The 20,710-nt window shown below is 37.3% G+C and overlaps 1 protein-coding gene across 1 annotated transcript in view; it reads left to right on the forward strand.

Moving 5' to 3' along the window:
* Positions 1 to 14,307, forward strand: part of cpxm2 (carboxypeptidase X, M14 family member 2) — a 30,516-nt gene extending 16,209 nt beyond the window's left edge. The window contains exons 5-14 of the mRNA XM_005794788.2: positions 1,907 to 1,991; positions 2,922 to 3,072; positions 4,078 to 4,166; positions 6,805 to 6,928; positions 7,094 to 7,290; positions 8,303 to 8,482; positions 9,919 to 10,216; positions 10,507 to 10,646; positions 11,841 to 11,940; positions 13,341 to 14,307. Of these exons, the coding sequence (XP_005794845.1) occupies positions 1,907 to 1,991; positions 2,922 to 3,072; positions 4,078 to 4,166; positions 6,805 to 6,928; positions 7,094 to 7,290; positions 8,303 to 8,482; positions 9,919 to 10,216; positions 10,507 to 10,646; positions 11,841 to 11,940; positions 13,341 to 13,597 (1,621 nt within the window). The 3' untranslated portion in view covers positions 13,598 to 14,307. The remainder of the gene's footprint in view (positions 1 to 1,906; positions 1,992 to 2,921; positions 3,073 to 4,077; positions 4,167 to 6,804; positions 6,929 to 7,093; positions 7,291 to 8,302; positions 8,483 to 9,918; positions 10,217 to 10,506; positions 10,647 to 11,840; positions 11,941 to 13,340) is intronic.
* Positions 14,308 to 20,710: the final 6,403 nt, after the last annotated feature.

A 20,710-nucleotide genomic window follows, 5' to 3' on the forward strand; every position in this document is an offset into this window, starting at 1 on the left:
CAGAAATCAGATTTAATCAGACATTCAACATTTTTCTTTAACCCTTTTACTGTCATGATGACCCGGGTGTCCTCATGGACCCGTTGAATAACATGTAAGCGTTTTAAGGACGGTGACAGTTAAGGGGTTAATAAGCTTTGGGACATCTTAAGATATTAACATTATTTGGCAAAGCTATATTTTTGCTCAGGTTTTTCATACTAACTCAATAAAATATCATAGTAAATGTGGGGCACAGTAATGAGACAACCTTTAAATATAGATTTACACATTATCTAAATAGAATTGACATTTTGTAAATTTAACTAAGTATACTTTTTTTCCATTTAATTTGATTGTTTCATTGCCCTCAGATGCGGCATATAATAATTTTGTTTCATTTGTTAGCCTTAAACATTAGACAGGGATGGGGCAAACACTGCTACACAAGGTGATTGGTTTGCAGCAGGTTGATCAGTGAGATCTGTGTTGGTTAAAATATTTAATGTTGGAAAGTAGCACAGCAAGTATATATATTTTTATATTATTTGAACAAATCTGGTATTAATAACGCAAGCTATTAATACCAGATTTTATGCTTTTTCATTTAATTTAATGTTTAATAGATTTTTAACTAATTTGTAGAATTAGAGGTTGTTTTACTTGTATCATTGAAAGTATCACTTTTTAGAGACTTTTTCACATAAGCTATCATTTGATCTGGACGTGGTGACACAAGGAGAGAACTAAATGTGAGGACTGACTTTGGACGCCCTTGATTTCAAGCTCTGTAGTTGCGAGGGAGCCTGAAACTCTAGCGAAGTTTGAGACTAAAGGAGTATTGTTTAATAAGCTATATTTGGGATTTCCCTTGAAGGGGAAGACTTTTCTTAAGGTGGACAAAACATCAAAGCCTTGGACTGAATTTTTCTGCAATTAGCTCTTTAGGGCATGTAGCTGTCTATGGTGACAGCTAAGGGGCTTTCTGTCTGTACGAACGCTTTAATTAACAGAAAAGGGAATTCCTACTGGACGAGCTCAGTGAGGATGTGCTCTCCCAGAAGCATGAGAATAGCTGTCAACCTACATACTGTACACTCTGGAAAGAGCACCGCCTTAGATGAGATGATTCATAAGAGCATACTTATGGTGTTTGTCTGATTTATGCTTCCGTTTATTATCTTTAACAGTAAGTTATCTATTTTCTCCTCTGTCATTTTTAAGAAAGAAATCTTGACACAGACCAGAATAATTACAATACCATGGTCTATTTTTTACTAATAGGAAATTTGCAGTGAATTAAAGTCACTGAGTAAATAGAATCCACCTGATTGTAGTCCAACCACTGCATAAACACTACTGTCCTGTAAAGGCCTCAGAGGCTTATCATATAACATTTGGAGCAAACGGCATCATTAAGACCAAGAAACTCAGCAGACAGGACAGAGATAACGATGTGGACAGGTAATAAAGCTTTGTATTTTGATATTATCCAAAAGGGAACTCTTTACGTTGAACTAATCAATTCAAAATTAAAAACAGCAGGTGGGATTGTCTTCATAATAAATCAGACTGTAGAATTAAACATCTGCACAACTGAAAAGCAGGACTTTGCTCTGAGTATTGTATTGTCAATCATTTTCAATCCATCCATATCCAAACCATGTGCTTAGATTCAGAAATAAAGTTGTAATTTCTTTATTTTCTCTTGAATTCAAAACTATAGACTTGGTAAGAGAGTTCAGCTTATTTTTATTTTCTTAAAGATCTCAAAAGAAAACCGATTTTCACAGCATAATTCATACACATGATTGTGAGCTTTCATTGTGAGTGTCAACTTTCCAGTTAGCTCCACTTTCTGAATGCATTGAATTCAAATTGGAAACAATTTTTCTCTAATACTCCCATTTTCCTACAATATTAACAGAAGCGATTGGGTGACTTCCTACAAGGTCATGATTAGCAATGACAGTCACACCTGGATAACCCTTAAGAACGACTCAGCAGACTTGGTGAGTAACAATAAAAGCATAAAAGAATGATTCCTCTGTATGTCCACAAACTGAAGGACACTGCAAACCTTTGCATTAATGCTGTTGTTTTTCCCTGTTAACCAGCTAAATATTGAGTCTTGCTTTGTATGTCTCCGGCTGATTGGACCCAAATAGAAAAATGAATTCTTGCTGGAGACTAATTACAGGGGAAGATGTAAATGCCTGCTTATTTCCAAGCTTAATGAGCTGTGAGGTGATAGTAAATAGTAATGTTTCTCCAGCAGATGGGAACTCATCCTTGTTTTGTTCACTCTGTAATGAGAGACTTGATATAATTGAATGGACTGGAATATCACCTTGCCTGCAGAGATTCACTTAGACCTTTTCCGTCAATTCTGTTGCTGATTAACCAAATCAGGGCTTTTTGAATATAATCACAGCTCTTAGTCACTAGATTCTTTTTGTGCACTCCTGTGGTTCGTGATTTAATCAGTGTCAGTGATTAAACCCCCAATAGTAATTTCGTCTCTGCTACAAGCGTTGCCCACCCACATTTCCTTGCCCACCCACATTTCCTTGCCCACCCACATTTCCTTTGTGCCAAATGCCAGTCTACTATATTGGCCTTTCAAAATACTATATGTACCAAGAAGAGCTCCATCTGTGCGTGTCCTCAGGGTATTAAAGTTCAATAATTGTGTGCTCAAGAATTCAACCCAAAACTAGGGAGGGAATCTTTTGTAAGTTTCATTCTTTTTCCAAGCTCTTTTAATTGGAAAAGCTCTTTTAATTCCAAGCTCTTTTAATTGGTTAAAAAGGTAATGAGGAAAATAAATAGCCCTGACCCATGTTGAGCTAATCTTGCTCATTTAAAGTTGTTGAATGAAGAGCATTATCCTGTGTCCTTCACGGCTTGACTGTTTATTCACCTTGTGTTTGCCTTAGTAGATATTCAGCGCCAACAGAGAAAAAGAAATCCCCGTCCGGAACATCTTTCCATTACCTGTGGTCGCCCGGTACATTCGAGTCAACCCCCGCTCGTGGTTTTACGGTGGCAGCATCTGTATGAGAGCAGAGATCCTTGGCTGTCCTTTGCCAGGTGACGGGTTTGTATGAAGGAGACGCACAATTCAAACAGTCGGCCACCATCAATGAATGATTAAGTGTTTTTATTTGGGGTTTGGTCTGGATGAAGGTTTGGTGTTGTTGTAAACTGGGATGCCATTTCTGGAAAATAATTAATTATTAATATATAACTCTTAAATGATGGGAGAGAATTTCCCTGGTTAATTTTGGTCTTTCAGAGTCAGGACTGTGTGGAAACATCTCTATAGAATATAAAGGTGACTAATTTGTTGGTCGTTCAGTTTGAAAAATCAAAATGGACTATATCTGTCTTTTTAATGGTATCAATGATAACACAGAGGTGACACATTGTGCTATATAAAGGTTAATTCAGTTGAGTATATGACTAGATGCTGGTTGGAGATTTATCTTAAATCCTAACATTATTGAGGCAGTGGTGTGAGTTAAACTGATATTAACAGCTGCTCAAATGATCCATCCATAGAAAAATATAGTTCCTCCATGATTTTCTGGGGCTACCCTGGGTTCTCCTCTAGTGGCCAGGAAATCTACAAAGAGAGAGATCCAAGAGGTATCCTGATCAAATGCTAACTGACGCCTTTCATTGCAGAGGAAGAAGCTGCTTCAAGCTGCCCCCAGATGATGAAATTCCTCAACTTATTTACAAGTCTGAGTCCAGTCTTCTTAAAGAAGAATATCATATTATTTGTTTATAGGATCTTGTACTTATTGTGATCTAATAGTGGAGGGGCCAAATATAGACAGACTTGTAAACTGAGTGTTTTGGCTTTTTGTGCCGACTAGGGCAAAGCCACCATGAGAGATCAGACCTCAGTTCATCTAATCCATACCCGCCTCCATCATACCAACACTCAGAAAAAACAGCAACAACGCACAAATCTTTTACTGCAGCCTAACGTTTCTCCATCTCCTGTGCTGATGTAGCATCCCTAATAAGAAGAATGAATCTACTTCTTTAGATCTCTGAATGCCTTTAACTTTTTTAATCTTGTTCCAGATCCTAACAATTACTATCATAGACGCAATGAAGTCATAACGACTGACGATTTGGACTTCAGGCACCACAGCTACAAAGAGATGAGGCAGGTAAGCCATGTAAACAGGCATTACCTTGTTAAAAGAGCCAAGACCTTATTTCCCATTCAGAACAGAGATCAAGAGCACGGAGCAATAAAACACCGCATGGAAACTATGAGTCGAAGCAAGCCAAGCTGTGTCCTTCACGAGAGCAAAGAATGCAGCAGAACAAATGAACTAAGCACTTGGAGCTGCATAAAAATGTATAAAGCATCTTCAGGGTTGTGTCATTACTTATTCATATAGTTGTCACAAGCAGACGCCTGTTTGTACCAAGAAGGAGGACAGCTGTATTTGTCAGTGTGCACGGTACGCCTGAGTGGCTGTGATAGTACAAGCGCTGTGAATGATAATCTCCTGTAATGCAGTTGAGAGAAGAAACATCCTGGGCTGCTTTTTTTCTTTCTTGTAGGAAATATTTGTTAGATATTAGGTGATGTTTTTTTCTGATTCAACTCCCTAAATGCTGCTTCAGAAATATCTAAGTGAATTAATGAACTGTGTTTCTATGCTTTGTTGGTTTTTATCCTTTACGGCTAATGTGTTCCTCTCTGTGTCCAGGCTAAGCTGGGATTTAAAAAGAAAAGAAAGGACTATTTTTGAAAGTCCTTTTTTTACCCTTGACATTTTCTTTCTTTGCCCAGGAATCAAGTAGCATGACTCTCCCCACTATAGTCTTAATAGTTTTGTAATAGAATTTTTGAAGTCTCACATAATGTACAAACACCATGAGAGTAACAGAGTATAAAATCTATTTCTTATACTGCTTAATGGTTGTTATTTTCTTAGTCCACAACCACACTAACAGCGGGAATAACGCAGAAGGAAAAATAAATTCCTTAATATTCTTCAAAGTGGAAGATATTCTATCAATTCATATTATCCACACAGTGCATAAAAGATGCTTGGTTTTCTATTGGGGTCTGTGGCATATACAAGCAGAGTTCAAATAAATTCTTATGCTCAGTTTTTATACTTCTGTATGAGGAGAAAAACACAAACACTCCTGTTTAATAAAGCAAGAATGCTTTGTATTGATTCTGGTAAATAATACTGTCCATTTATATTTATCCAGAGAATTCTCTGCTTTATTAGAATGAGAGCAGGACTTTCACCCTTGTCTTGTAATCCTTCATCCCATTGAAAAACCTGACATTTGTTTAGCGATTTAATTGCTCCGTGAAGTCAAGATTTAACCTGCACTTAATTAAAACCCAGTCACACCTGACTGGTTAACCACTACAGCAGCAGCTGAGCCCATGGATGCAGCAGCTTCATCTAACAACTGGTTGGTCTTTTTTACTGCAGCAGTACTTTGTGTGACCACTGACATCCATGTGGGTAAATGATAATTGTTGCTATTTTAATCTGTGCCTGTATGAGCCTGTCTTTATAATTGCTTTGGCTGCATCTTCAGAGCTGGCTGCAAGGAAACTAAATAAGCTCTGTGACACAGCTTAGGAAATATTGTCTTTGAAGATTTCGATAATGGGGTGCTTGTCTTGCTTACGTACAACTATTTAAGCTGGTATTAAAAAAAATGGAAAGACCAAAACGCACAAGATAAATATTTTTTAAAGCATTACATTAGAGTTAACTGTGTTTTTTCTATCATTTTACCATCCATAGTACAGTTAACATTGTATTTGTTATGTATTTTCCTTGCAGACTCAAAAATCACAGGTTTAGAGGAACCACTTTTCTGAAAACTAAAGGTAGTCTCTGTATAAATGATATGCCTTCAAACATCACAATAGGTTTTTTGGATAATAGTAGTTTTAAGCTGATATTTTTCTAACTTCCTGTAGCAGGTGGCTGAGCTGCACTGCTAACTGTAGCTTGTACTTAACCAGAAACAGGCGGATGTCTGATTCCTGCCAGGTTATTACTGTTGCACCCTATTCCCACACTATTCCCATGCAAAATCTTAGAGTTGGAAAAAGTCTTTTTAATGGTGGTGGTGGTCTCAAATGTGTGTCAGAGTCTACCTTTGTCAGTTTGAGCTGCTCAGTTTATTCAGAATTGATTTATTTTCAAATTCCTTTCAAAAATACTTTATTTATCCCAAGGTGAAATTAAATGTTTTTGTGATTCTTTTATGTACGGTAAGTATTTTTATTAAGTTCTTGTGAATGGTGATGCTGTGGGCAGGAAAGACCTCCAGTAGCAGTAAGACTTGCAACAAATCAGAAGAGGCCTCAGACGGTAGGACAGTCTTGTGACTGTCATAAAATGACAACTGCTCAATATCCAGAACACAGTGATGATATTCCACAGCAAAATATCCTAGATGACCCCATCAGTTGTTGGCAAGCACTGCTAACCCAACACATCTGCTTTGTTTTTTTCAAATACTTTTTTTATTTCTGCAGGACATTGGGACTTTTATTTAGTTATTTCTGTAATAACTTATTGCATTTTTATTACCTTACTGTTTTATTTTTAGTCTTTGTAAAGCACTGTTGTCACATTATGTTTTTTGTCATTTCCAATAAAAAAAATAAATAACTTGGATTTATTAACTGCTATTTGCCAGTGCACTGTCTAAGTTCAAGCAGAATGGTTTTTCTCATTAGTGTCAGGTACTTGGATAGGTTTTTTTTCATATTTTGTCAGGGTCTAATGCTTAATGATTTGCCCTTCACAGCTAATGAAGGTGGTTAATGAGATGTGCCCCAACATCACACGGATCTATAACATAGGAAAGTCTCAAAACGGCCTCAAACTGTATGCCATAGAGATCTCCGACAACCCTGGTGAACATGAAGTTGGTGAGTGCTTTTAATGCTAAAATATGATTGAAATTAATAACGTGTTTAGAGAAAACTATAAAAAGATAACAGACATCACAAATCATTTTGCGTACACGTATTATGTGTCGTGGGCAACGTCCAACTGCTTTTTTTCTCTTTTTTTCCTTTCCACCTGATGGCCAGGTGAACCAGAGTTTCGCTATACGGCAGGTGCGCACGGAAATGAGGTGCTTGGACGAGAGCTCCTCCTCCTGCTCATGCAGTTCATGTGTCTGGAGTATCTATCAGGCAACCAGCGGATACGTCACCTGGTGGAGGAGACCAGAATCCACCTGCTGCCATCCGTCAACCCTGATGGGTACGAGAAAGCCTTTGAAGCGGTACGTCTGCAAAACACAAATTAGTGACCTCATTTCGTTAAATGGTCTGTAGTGAGAACATGTTTGGATCTGTTGTGAGTAAACGTTTGGTACATGAGAAGAAGTTTAAATGATGCAATGGAATATGTGAAGTGAACAAGAACTATATCAGGCCTGTGTTTCTGCTATAATTTAAAACGGAAACATGTTTTAGTAATATTAGTGGAAAGGCAACGTTAAAGACCATAACAACAATACTAAATAAGGACAAGTCAAAGCTGCAGAGAGATTGTTTTATGTTCATTTGGTGATGTGGATTTCATTCAGTGAAGTATGTGAGGAAGCAGTAAGCTACCAGCTTGTACTCAACTAATTTGTACTCATAGCTTATTTTGTGTCTTTGGTGTTTTCTCTTGTGTATGTCAGTTTCATCCAGAACAGTTTCTATATAACACATAATACTATATTTGGAAATCACATAGTACAATTTTCTGGTCAGAGTGTAATGTATTCATTTAAAGCATAAAACAGCACCTTGCAAAGAGGGGATTCTCTAACGAAGCATATTATTTTAGATGCTTGTCACTTCTTAGCATTTCTCGCCAAAGGAATTTAATGCTGTTTTAAATTAGGAGTTGTGACTTGTTTTTGTAAATGTTTTCCAGTTCAATGCACTTATTAAAAAATTGCAAAACCACACTGAGCTTTTGTTAAAGATGCTGTTCTGTTGCTTTATGTGGAAAAAAAAGCTGTGAAATTGGTTGAGACTTTTCATATTCATAAGACTTTTCAGAACCTTATGATAAACTTGTTTCATTGCCAAAACAGGGGATGTTGCCCTGACAACACCTTTTATGTAAAAACCTATTGAGATAATCACAGCAACCCCTGCAGAACTAAAATATACATTCCCCACTGTGATCTGTACAGTTCTGGTATTTTTCACTAATATACTCCTGCTTCACCTGTTTTGCATGACCCTTATGCCACACATTTCAGTCACCATCTTCTTCATGTTTACTCTTTGACTCAGGGTTCAGAGCTCAGTGGTTGGTCTCTTGGTCGATGGACCAATGATGGCATAGATATCCACCACAACTTTCCTGATCTCAACTCAGTTCTCTGGGAGGCTGAGGCAAAGAAGTGGATTCCTCGCAAAATGTTCAACCACCACATCCCCACCCCAGAGTGGTACCTGTCTAACAATGCCTCGGTAAGTCGTACTGATCATCTGTTGTGCTGTATTGTATATTAAATAAAAAATTTAAGCAAACCTAATCATAAAATTGCTTTTATCTAAACGTACTTGGCATACAACTTGTAGCTTATCAACAGCATGTTTAAAATGACCTTAGTAAGAATAATAAGTGATGTTTCTTTGGTTTCCATGTGATTTTTGAAATAAGACATATTTCCAAACAGTCAAATTCGTCTTTCAGTACAAGAGGAGAAGGGGTAAGAGTTTTATTTAATACATCTGTTTGGTGTTCTGGAGCTGCACTGTGTTGAAGTTGGAAGTACTGTTGCCATGCAGCAAGAATGTCCTGAGTTTGAATCCTTGCATGGTCTCTGAAGTTTGCATGTCCTCCCTGGGCATGTGTGGGTTCTCTCCAGTTACTCCAGTTTCCTGCAACTGTCCAAAGAGGTTAACTGGTCTCTCTAAACTAGGCATAAGTGTGAGTGTGTGCATGGTCATCAGGTGTATGTGTGTGTTGGACTGATGACCTCTCTGTATATACCCTGCCTCTCGGCCAGTGACCACTGGAGCTAAGCAACACAATGCCCCCCTGCATAGACAAATATGCAAGGACAAAGAATGAATGAATGTTTTGTGTTGAGTGACACAGCAACAGGTGGGGAATGAGCAGTTCACTCTGGTACTTTCTCTGCCATCTTACAACTAGCAATTTAGCCATCGGAACCTGTTCTCCAACCCACATAATCTGAAACAATGTATGCATGTAACACACATACGTATACATGGGTGGCAAAAGGGTGGGTTCACCCTAGGGTGCTATTGTGCTCTTTTCCTGCTACTTTTTTCTTCCAGAAAAACAAACACATCTCACAGTGGAGATTATCAGCCATTTGAAAAGGGTAAAGCAGTCACGAGGGCCCATCAGCACTTGTCTATTTTGGGAGAAGCGGATGATGAGTTTGCTGTGTATGACGAAGAGGCCGTGAGCTGAAATATACCGAGTGGGCTATTAAAAGCTCACCCTCACGAGTGTTTTGACGTTAGCGGGAGCCATGGATGAGTCACACTGAGCCTCCAGAATAGCTGCTGCAGCTGCAGTGCTGGGATTCCCATCTGTGCACACAGAGCTGTGAATCCTATCCTTGTTTGCCCCCCTGACTGGCAGCGCCCGCAGATAGGAATGCTGGTTTCATTACTTGAGCCCCAACAACATGGGAAATTCCTCCCAGTTGAATGCAAATGCTTGTTCGGTGTAAACATTTACCTATTAGAATGATTACTCTTGACATGCTTATGCAGCGTGAATTGTGTAAACAGCCTTTCTGATGGCTTTATCACTCCCCATTGAGATCACAGATTATTTTAGCATGAGGGAGTTAAATTAGCACTCACACTGCTTAGATGATTGTGCTAATTACATTATCCATGCCTCTTGTGTGCGCCCATTGTAGGTTGCCTTGGAGACACGAGCCCTGATAGCATGGATGGAGAAAATGCCCTTTGTGCTGGGTGGGAATCTCCAGGGAGGCGAGCTGGTGGTGACCTTCCCATATGACAGAACTCGCTCCCAGGGGGTGACTAGAGAGCAGACCCCCACCCCTGATGACCACGTCTTCCGCTGGTTGGCCTTCTCTTACGCTTCCACCCACCGCCTCATGACTGATGCCAGCCGACGGGTCTGTCACACAGAAGACTTCGCCAAGGAGGATGGAACCATCAACGGGGCGTCCTGGCACACTGCGGCCGGAAGTTAGTGTCCATATCCAGCGGCGGGTTTTGTCACTAATCCTAACAGTGCTGTGAAGGGTCTTTTTTATTTCAGCTCCACGTGCAGCCTCTGGGCCATTTCTTGCGGAGCACACATGAGAGCATCTGCAGTACTGTAACCCTATTTTTAGATTTTAGCCTCAAGTGTCATCTAGCCCTCAGAAAAGCATCTCAAATTCTTTTTTCTTGATTAATTATCCTCACAGTTTCGCCCTGTATGTGAGCATTCAGATACATTCGGATGTATGATATATGTTTGTCTTTGCTGGCAGGTATGAATGATTTCAGCTACCTGCACACCAACTGCTTTGAGCTGTCGATGTATGTGGGTTGTGACAAATTCCCCCATGAAAGCGAGCTGCCTGAAGAGTGGGAGAACAATCGGGAGTCTCTTCTTGTTTTCATGGAGCAGGTACAGAGTCAGTTCAGCCTCTCTGACATTCAGTTTGTTCCTCATATTCCTCTTTGTCATTTGTGTTCACTGAACCTCCTTTCTTCACTGTACAAAACTGAAAAGTTTGCTTCTTCCTCTGTAAAATATCTCAAGCTCAGTCAAATTGGTTGGAGAGCATCTATCAACAGTTAAGTATTGCCACATTTCTCAATTAGATTTAGGTTTGGACTTTGACTGGGCCATTCAAAAGCATGACTTGCTGTGATGGTAAACCATTGCATTCAATGGTTTAGGACAATTTTCCAGTTGGAAGTTGAATATCTGCCCCAGTCTTTGCAGCCTATAACAGCCTATACTCTTTTTTGGTATTGTCCTACATAAAGCTTTAGTCATTCTCCTATCAGCTCTACTAAAGAAAAGCATCCCTACAGCATGATACTGCCACCATCAACCTCACAACTAATGCTTGTCTTGTTGACAGATTGCCCCACCTGAATCGTAAATCTTCAGCCCTTCCAGAGATACGATGGGACTTTTGGCTACGTCTCAATAAAGCGCTCATTGGCCATACTGTCAGTTAATGTGGACAGGCATATTCACTTCTCCTCACAATAACACCACACTTCTTTTACTCTTTTCAGATGATGAACTGAACAGTGCTTTGTTTTATTTTCAAAGCTTTAGATTTCCTTTTAACGACAACAAGAAAAATGCACAAAAGTCAAATAAAGGTTTAAGGAGAAAAGTACTTTTGTAAAGGGGCTCTAAAAGTTCTTGTTGTCAAACACTTGAATCCTTATCCTATTGCCTTCTGAAAGTTTTATTAAACAAAACTGACTTACTTTGCCTTGGAAGTTCCTTACTCTCCAAAAAGCACAGAAGCATGAGGTTGTTTCTCTTTCAAAGATTGCTATATATCAAATAGAAGTTTTAAAGATGTGAGTTAGGCATAAAGGCATTGCATTTCCATTAGAAGCCAAAGAAACCCCAAAGAACGTTGTAAAGAAACTTACTCATTATGTATTATTCTCTCTGGAAACACAATCTTCAGAGGATCTGCAATCCTGCCATGACACAGTTTGTGTTTAAATATTGATGCTGTGAGCAGAGGAAGTACATTTTGAGCCCTGCACAGTGCTGTGTTCTTCTTTTACTAAAGATCACAGAATCATAAAATATAAAGAATATAATAAGGATGCTTTCCATAAACAGGTGCATCGTGGGATCAAAGGTGTAGTGAGGGACCTACAAGGACGAGGAATAGCCAATGCCATCATCTCTGTAGAAGGCATTGGTCACGATGTTCGCACAGGTTTGTTGTTTTTGGGATATTTTTGGAAAAAAAACTATGTTCTCTGTTACTTGACATCAACATAAAAAAATCCTCAGAAAGGGGTTACTCCTGCTTGATTATATTTTAGTGTGCAGAGGAATAAAATACCATAAATGAAAGCAGATGATGTTCTTAATCAGAATTGTGGGTTGGAGTCTGACTCAACTTATGGTCTTTGCCAAGGTTGTGAAGGCCTCCAACTCTCAGTTTAACTATTGATTAGGCGTCCTTATGGTGATTTCTTCTGATGCCTGGAAAAATCCCCCCTTTAAAGCTAAAGTGGTTTCGTACCTCGAGCGTGAAATCAAATTTTCAAAAGGACATTAAGCATCATTATTCCAGCAAATCAGAGTAGGTTACAGCTTCCTGTAGGAAAACTTTACTGTCCTCTAACAAAATGCACAAGGATTTTAGAGTTTATATTGTGAAGCCTCTGCTTTTTCATCTGCATTGCTATCAATCCTGGTGCTGTTTTTTTTCTTTTTATCGATCACATTAAAATCCATTTTTGTAATAGGAAAGGGAATCTTTCCTGTTGACATTTTTTTTCTTTAAATCATAATCAATCATTTTACAAATTCCACATTTGTTTTATGAAACTGTGTTTAGTGCCTGTTTATTCAATGTTTTTTGGACCTACAGAATGTGCTTTATATCTGAACAATGGACAGTAAAAGATGTTTCCATGTTAGATCCATGGGCATGTAGAATAAATTTGCTACAACTGATTCAATACAGACTTTGATTTTGCACATTTCAGACATCACACTGAAATGCTATGATGTTCAGCAACTCATGTGGATGTTTGGCTGTTTGGCTTTGAAGATGGAGGTTTTACTTAACTAAAATGTTGTTCTGGATTATTACAGTGATAAAATAACATGTTATTGACACATGGGCTTGCAGATATACAGGATTAACACCTTCTGTAATTAGAAGCAGTTTCTGAGTGCCTATAACATTTGTGATACTGTTTTTAGAGTAATACTGGGTGTCTAACAATTGGTTAATTAATCAGTCCTGGAAACCAGGCTTCTGTTGGTTGCTTACTGACAAACTGTTTGTGATTTATGTTGTTTTGTAACATTTCTCCAATAAGTGTGATAGCCTTCACTCTTAGTTTCTATGTCCATGTTGTTTTGCAACATGAAATATTTCCAAACATTTTTTTTTGTATAAGTGAGGGAAAAGTGTAACACCAGCTGTTTGCAGTAGCTTGTAAGAAAAGGTAGCACCATATAATTCAATCCTCTGTATAGCCCTCTCTCTCTCTGAGAAGGCTTTAAACCCAAGAAGGAAGTACATTTAAACTTGTAGACTGACTTGTGAAACCTAAAATACAAAAGTTGAATCTGCTTTTTGTTTGGGTTTCTTCACAGCTGCTGATGGTGATTACTGGCGCCTGTTGAATCCTGGAGAGTACAGAGTAACAGCCAGAGCTGAGGGCTACAGCCTCACCACTAAAAAGTGTGAGGTTGGCTACGCGATAGGGGCCAGCAGGTGCGACTTCACCATTGGCCGGAGTAACTTGTTCCGAATCAGAGAAATAATGGAAAAACACAACAAGCAGCCAATCAGGTTGCCCGTGAGGCAGCTTCAGGCCCAAAGACCCAGAGAGAGACGCGTGGGAACATAATGACAACATGAGGAAGCCTGGGGAGGAATTCAAAGAAAGCATCTGCTCTGATGAGTCCGAATTGGAGTCCATGCCCAGTTTTGGACATTTGTTAGGCTCTTTCAGAGTGTTGTCAGAAGAATTTGTATTTGGTCGCTCAAATTATGAATGAATCTAATTGTGTGCAGAATTTGATCCTTGTGTTTTTAATAGACAAATCATTTTTATAGTTATGGTTAACATCCACACTGTACTGTCATTTTTTTGTGTTTTGAAGCAGTTTAAACGTTTTTATTCTCTTTATTATGACAAACACTAAAAAGCTAAGCTAAAGTCGTGTCAGATCTTATTTTTTTAAGTGAAAGTGAAATATGAATGATCAATGCAAAGCCTGTTTGAAATTGCCATTGTGTACATGCAGGTCCAGTGTAATAAATTAGAATATCATCAGAAAGTTTGTTTACGCTAATGATTCAGTTTCAAATTGAAACCCGGATTGTGCAGCTTCAATACACACAGTTATATTTCAAGCTGTACTTTGTGTTGATTTTGACATTTATTGCCTACCGCTAACTACAAAAAAATTTGTCAGTTGCTTGTGCACTTTTTCTTTACCACATCTTTTCCTTTTATAATACAAAAAATACTTTTATTATTTTGTGTAATGTGAAAGTATTGTTGGCTGTATGCCACAACAGTCAACAATAACAAAAATAAACATTTGGAATATACCACTTTGTGTGAATTGAACCCATATAAAATATGAGCGAAATATTTTTAATGAAATAGCTAAAAAACTCTTTTTGTTGATATCAGTAAAATTCTAATTTATTACGATGCACCACTACTTAACTTATGTAACACCGTAGTAAGTCATCATAAAAGCTTTATCAACTGCACTTTGGTATCTTTCTAAAATACTTTTTGCATTTTAGTTGTGTTTTTTTTTTTTTAAATAAACCTTTGCACAACTGAAAATTGCTTATCTTTTGTGTGGATTTTAGCACTGGAAATTACTCTGGAAATCATCTATTTTATCCATAATTGTATCACATTTTATTTTTAGGCCCATGTTTTTTGGTAGACTTGCACTTTATTAAATGAAATTGAAATAAAAATAAATAAATAAATCTTTTATATCCCTAATGTAGCTTGCCAAGTGAAAATGTTAAGATATTCAAAGCATATATATTCCAAACAAAGCCTTGGAACCTTTAGTACATGACTAATTTTCAGGGTTTTTTAATTGCGTTAAAATCACACAAAAAGAGTGATAATACAAGAAGCTCTAGTTAATGACTCATTGTTCTTTATGCCTCATACATTTCTTCATTTATACATAAAGAGGTGTTGCTATTCTCATTACAGCTTTTTTTTTCTCCAAAATGCATTCCTTAAAAATGTACCTAATAGTTGTACTGAAGAAGAATTTGGACATTGAATTTTCTGTTAAAATCAGCACTGAATCCAGCTGAAGGGAGCTACAATAAAGAAAATTACATATTTGTAAATAATCATTGTGGCAGACATCTTCATCCATGTTGACAACCCCCAAGACAGAGGAGCAAAAGAACAACGTGATACACGTAAAATGTTGGTCTGACTCAACATGTTGTTAAATGATGAAACACTCTGGACTTACCAGTAAGTTGCTTTCTAAAAGTACTTTAGTTTGACTACTGAGCCTCATCAAAACTCAAATTTTAACTTATTGAATATGTCGATATTGTATTGTTTGTTTGTTTCAAAATACCTAAGGTTTTTGTTCACTTTAAGTGTAAAATATGAAAATGTAATGTTAAGAATAAAAAATTATTTTTTAGACACCCATTGAATGAGAAAGAAACTAAGATTGGTAGATTCTGTATGAAAGCATTAAGTTCATTAAGTTTAAGTTCATTAAGCATTAAGTTCCTTACACTGTAAGCTGAATTGAGAATTGAAAAGGTTGCTGGATTAAACTAACAACCGATAGCTTAAAGCAGACATTCATGACTAAAATGCTAAAATCACTGGGTAGGATTTGAGCAGCCCTCATTACAAAGAAGGCCACCAACTGAATTAAGGTAAATACATTTGTCGTAAAAGACATTATCACTGCAGGTAATTTGTACAGTTGGCATTAATTAAAACTTTATTTAAATATCCTGTTTGACTGTACATCTCTGACGGGAAAGAATCTCAGCTACATATCTATAGCTCGGCTATAATGACTGTGGGTAATTTTAAAGATCATTTATGATTTCTGCAGAAGTGAGATTGCATCTTGGGAGCGTCAGGGTGGAAGGACTCTAATTATCAGAGCTCTGCCGGGGCTTTTACGGATCACTGGCTTATTCTGACAACTCTGGCTTCCTTCTCTTTGGCCACCATGTAATTAGAGGAAGACTCCAGTCTCTCTTATCTCCTCCAAAGTTATTGAACGAAGTCTCACACACCTGTCATCATCTCAAAGCACTGGACTGTGTGAGACTTGTCAGAAAGTGTTAATATTACAATGCTCTCTGCAGCTCAACATCAAAGACTGGGTGTGAAACATTTGTAAGTCAGAGAGATAGAGCAGTCCCTGCTACTTTAAGCCATTAAACATTCATCTAGTAGTGGAACATCCTTAGAACATCCAGGGTTTTGATGTTATTCATTACAAAACTGACAAAAGTGTAATCTTAGGTTTAACTAACATCTACCTTAATGAAGCAGCTATAATATGTGTACTAAAGGGGCAAAGTAGATGTGTGATATATATATATTGATTTATTTTTTATTTTTTCGATAGCTCTATCCAATGACCTGGAGCATTTCACTACTGTTTGTAGATTTTCAGTGACATAAAGAAACAGTTCCCCAACTTTAGGTTGTTTTTCAGAAAATCATTTCAGAAAATCATTTCTTCATAAATATTTTATTAGTACAGTAGAATTTAAATATTCTACTGTTCTTTTTAGTTCTTGGTTCTGGTTGTAGAATCTATTGGTTCTACAACCACAATCAATAGATCAGAACTTAACACAATTGTTGATGGAAAATCGGTCACAAAATCTGTGACAGGCACATCCCAGCTTTTCAGTGTTGACCAGCATGAAATTCATGTTTGAATGTTGTCTAACAAACCGTGTTGCACCAATTGCCTACAAACAGGTTAGGTTTTTTGTAACTTCTTCAGGACATTGTTTTATATAATAGTGGGACTTTGTGGGGTCTCAGTTCTAGATGTTACATTTCTCAAAAGTAATTGAGCTTCTTTGATCACTCATGACCTTATAATCATCTGTGTATTTGCCTTTTTATGTTCATTTCAGCTGAACAGACTACTATTTTCCTCTACTTTTTTCTTGTAGGTTTTTAATCCAAGTACTCTGGTCTTCTGAACGTTGCCTAGATTGCCAACCTTATTCAGGAAGGAATGCTCAGTTTTCCATTATGCACAACATCTGCTAACTTCATCCTTAAACAAGTACCACTTGTCTGACAGAATGACTGATGGAACTATTCACTGGTGTTATTGTGAACTTCCTCCTTTCAATAATAATTCAGTTACACAACATCAGCTGTATGCATACTGTTGCGGTTGGCTCTATTAGTTTTCTAATACCCTCCTAAACCTGCAACCGAATTATTTGCCTTGTAAATATATAATGTCTCTCAAAAACATTGAATGTTCTGTATAGTCAAATTTGGACTGCTTTTATTTTGAAAATCTTGAACACCTTAGATTTCACAGTAACCTGCTGTGATAAGAGAGACACCAAAAAAGCAAGCTACAGTGCTGAATGTGTGTAAAACAAGACATATGCTGAAACAGTAGCTATTCTCACCTGTAATAAGAGCTTGTTAGACAAATTGCTGTCCAGACTTTTTCCATATGGGCTGCAGACAATTGCTGTGAGTAAAGCTGGTGTCAGTAGAGGTGGGACGGGGGGGGGAAGTGGGGTTGTAGAGTTTGCACAATGTGCAGTGTAGCTAATGTGGTCTGCAGCTCTGATATTAGGCAGATGTGCAGAGAGGTAAGGGTTTCTTTAGATGTTGGTCAAGTCTTTGATATTTTCCAGCACTGACCTGGATACCAGGAAGGTGAGTTGCCATGGAGAGCTGCTGAGATACATCTTGACCTTCCTCTTTTTAAATGTCAGGGTCAGAGTGGACAGCTGCTTTAACAAAGATTGAGATAATTATGCCCGAGCAGCGAGAGCGCTGCGAAGGCCTATTGTAATCATAATGTTTTTTTGTTTTTACTTTGTTTTGTTTTATTTAGTTTTTTTGTTTGTTTTTTATTCTTTTAGAAAAAAAAAATCAGATCAGGTTTCAGATTTTCTAAAGTCCAGCACTTGTTATATGGTTTTTAATGGTAACTTTCATAATTGTGCACAAAGGTTAATTAATACCTAAAAAGAAATATTCATTTCAAATATTTGAACACATCAATTAAATCTCAGCAAATTTTATGTTAAATATGAAAATGGTGGAAAGGATGTTTGACATTCTAATATATTTTTATTGGCTCCATTCTCTACTGGCTACTGTCTAAGAGTGAGTTTTTCTATGAGGACAGTGTAAACTAAAAGTAAATATTGTATATTTATATGGTCTAAGGTAATATGCATGTCAATAGTTAGGCTTTTGGTTGCATACAAATGTCAAACATTGCCAAAAAGTTGTTAAAAAATACAAACACAAAACAATATTCCTTGTACTGTAGATCTTGCTGCATTTTTATGGTTCTTCTCTTACTGGAAGCAATAATTTGAGTATGGTACTATGAGAAGCTTGAGGAAGGAAAGCCAAACTGTTGAACACAAACCAAACAAAAATACGAAAGTCATGTAAGACTTCTTAAGAAAATTGTTTTAATATCAGCATAAAATAATCGAATGTTCATATCTTTTTATGTAGTTCTTTTGAGTATCTGGATTTGGCTTTAAATGATAAGAATTTAGAAACCATATTGTTTTTCTCATCGTGGAACATAAAGCAAAATGAGAGAAAGAGAGAAAAGTGTAAGAGTAAGCAACACCTGCAGAGTTCTTCTTTATGTAGGTCAGGGTAAGTCCTGGGAGTTTAGATGTTTTAAATTTGTGAATAACTGTATCTGTACCTGAAATAAACTAAAAAATGAAAAAAAGATTCTACTTGGGGAAAGGGATAAGGTGTACAGTTACTGCCATTTTTGGCTCACATTGCATTGTTGAAAATATACTTACTTAATTAGCATATATCTCATGACATGACACATCAGAATGAATAAAAAAAACTACAAAAAATAGTGCCTGCATCATAGCGGTAAATTATTTTAGACTGTTAATGGTGCTCGTGAGGATTGTTTCAGTGCATTACGTGCTTCTGTGAATCTATTGCTTCCTTTCACAGTAAGAGGTGTCCACTTTTCAATTCGCATTGTAGTTTATTTGTCTCCCAGGGGGGTCAGTTGTCCAAGCGTGTTGAAGCCAACCATGATTAAGCTATATGTCAGGGTCAGCGCCACCCATCTGAGGATAATCATTGATATCTGGGGAGGTAATCGGTGTACAGAACCTCAGCCATTTCAAGCCGGGGCTTTCTCAGCGAGCTGCTGATGTTGTTTCATTACTACCTAGGCTGCGGTGTGAACAGAAAAGTGGCCTCCCGGTGACTGGGACTGATTGCAGCTTGAATCTCTGCAGGTGTAGAAAAGTTACATAAGTCTTATCAAATCTTTCAATTTGTGCTCTTCCGACCCGATTCTGGTGTATTTCGAAAGACATCAGAATCAGATATATCTTATTTATTATGTTTCTGTATTATAACCTCATACTTAGAGCAATTTTAAGATTAAGACAAACCAGTTCTACATACACAAACACTTTACAAAAAGCTGTTTTTACAAAACAACACAATGTATTAGATGTGTCCATTTTCCAACTGACCTGACTAAAAGCACAAAACTATCTCCTGATTACTAATTAATTTATAAGGATGCTTTGAAGGTGTTACGAGTCAGTAATCATGTAAAGAGAAAGCATCAATTTTTCAAACGTTTTGGCATAGTCAGAGAAAGCCTGATCTCCTCTGTTTCACGAAAAGCATCTGCTCATCCGACCTCAGTGACCCTTTCAGAAGTACAGAAAGTTAAAAGGTCAGAAAAAGAAGAAGGCGCCAAGCCTGATTTACAATGATGGCTGCAGATATATTTGGAAGTGCTGATTCTAACGCCTTCCAGAAAGTTAGATTGCCAGAGAAATGTATGCCACATGTGCTACAGAGTCCTTCACCATTGCCCCTTGTGAAGAAGTCTGAAATGCATCTTCCTGCAGTAGTACAAAATTACATGTATGATCCAAGTTCAACCTTTACAAGTGAAAACAACAACTACATCAAACTTTATTTTGTTTTGATAAAAACACATCTGTCTGTTAGTCGTCTCACAAAGTTGAAGCTTTGTTTGCTCAAACTCTTGGGATTCTTTATGCTCTCTCCATCTTAATATGCTGCCTTTCCACAAGGCTTGGATTTTGGAATTCAGGTCATGGAAGGTTGATTTTGTGTCTGGTGAATTATTTCTGTTTTGATTTTGTCATACGAATATAAGGACTGGAATCTTTGCTGAGTCCTTGTCATAGTACAATAAGAGTTCTTACTGTTGATGCTTTAGGTCTTTCTGGTTTCACTAAAAAAAAGGTCATAAAAATGATCAAAGACAGGCTACAGTGAAGGTGGAAGGATTCAAAATGCCTTTACTTTAAATGGTAAATTGAGTAAAACAGTAAGGCATACTCTTAGCAAGATGTTTAAACAAACGACACTCTCATCAACAAACACAGAAGCCATAAATGAAAATAATAATAATAAAACAAAGGTAAAACCATGACTTGCCAACCAAGATAGAACTTTTTTCACTTTTTCGGACATAGTGTACTTTTAGAGTCAACAAGTGGTTTAGCAAAGCTTTTCTGATCTCACACATTATTTTCTGGTCATGTAGGACTTTAGAAAATGTTAAGAATGTTAAGCTGTAAGACAATTATAGGGGTTGGGTTACTTCTCTGAATGACTGCTTTGCGTTTACATCCTCCATCCTCCTTCAGGTATTAAACTCAGTTCTAAGAAAACCTAAATGCAGGGAAAAAAAACAGTGAAATAGTTTTTGGTTGTTTGTTTTTT

Source organism: Xiphophorus maculatus, chromosome 10, assembly GCF_002775205.1.
Source record: "Xiphophorus maculatus strain JP 163 A chromosome 10, X_maculatus-5.0-male, whole genome shotgun sequence".
Taxonomy (NCBI): Eukaryota; Metazoa; Chordata; class Actinopteri; order Cyprinodontiformes; family Poeciliidae; genus Xiphophorus; species Xiphophorus maculatus.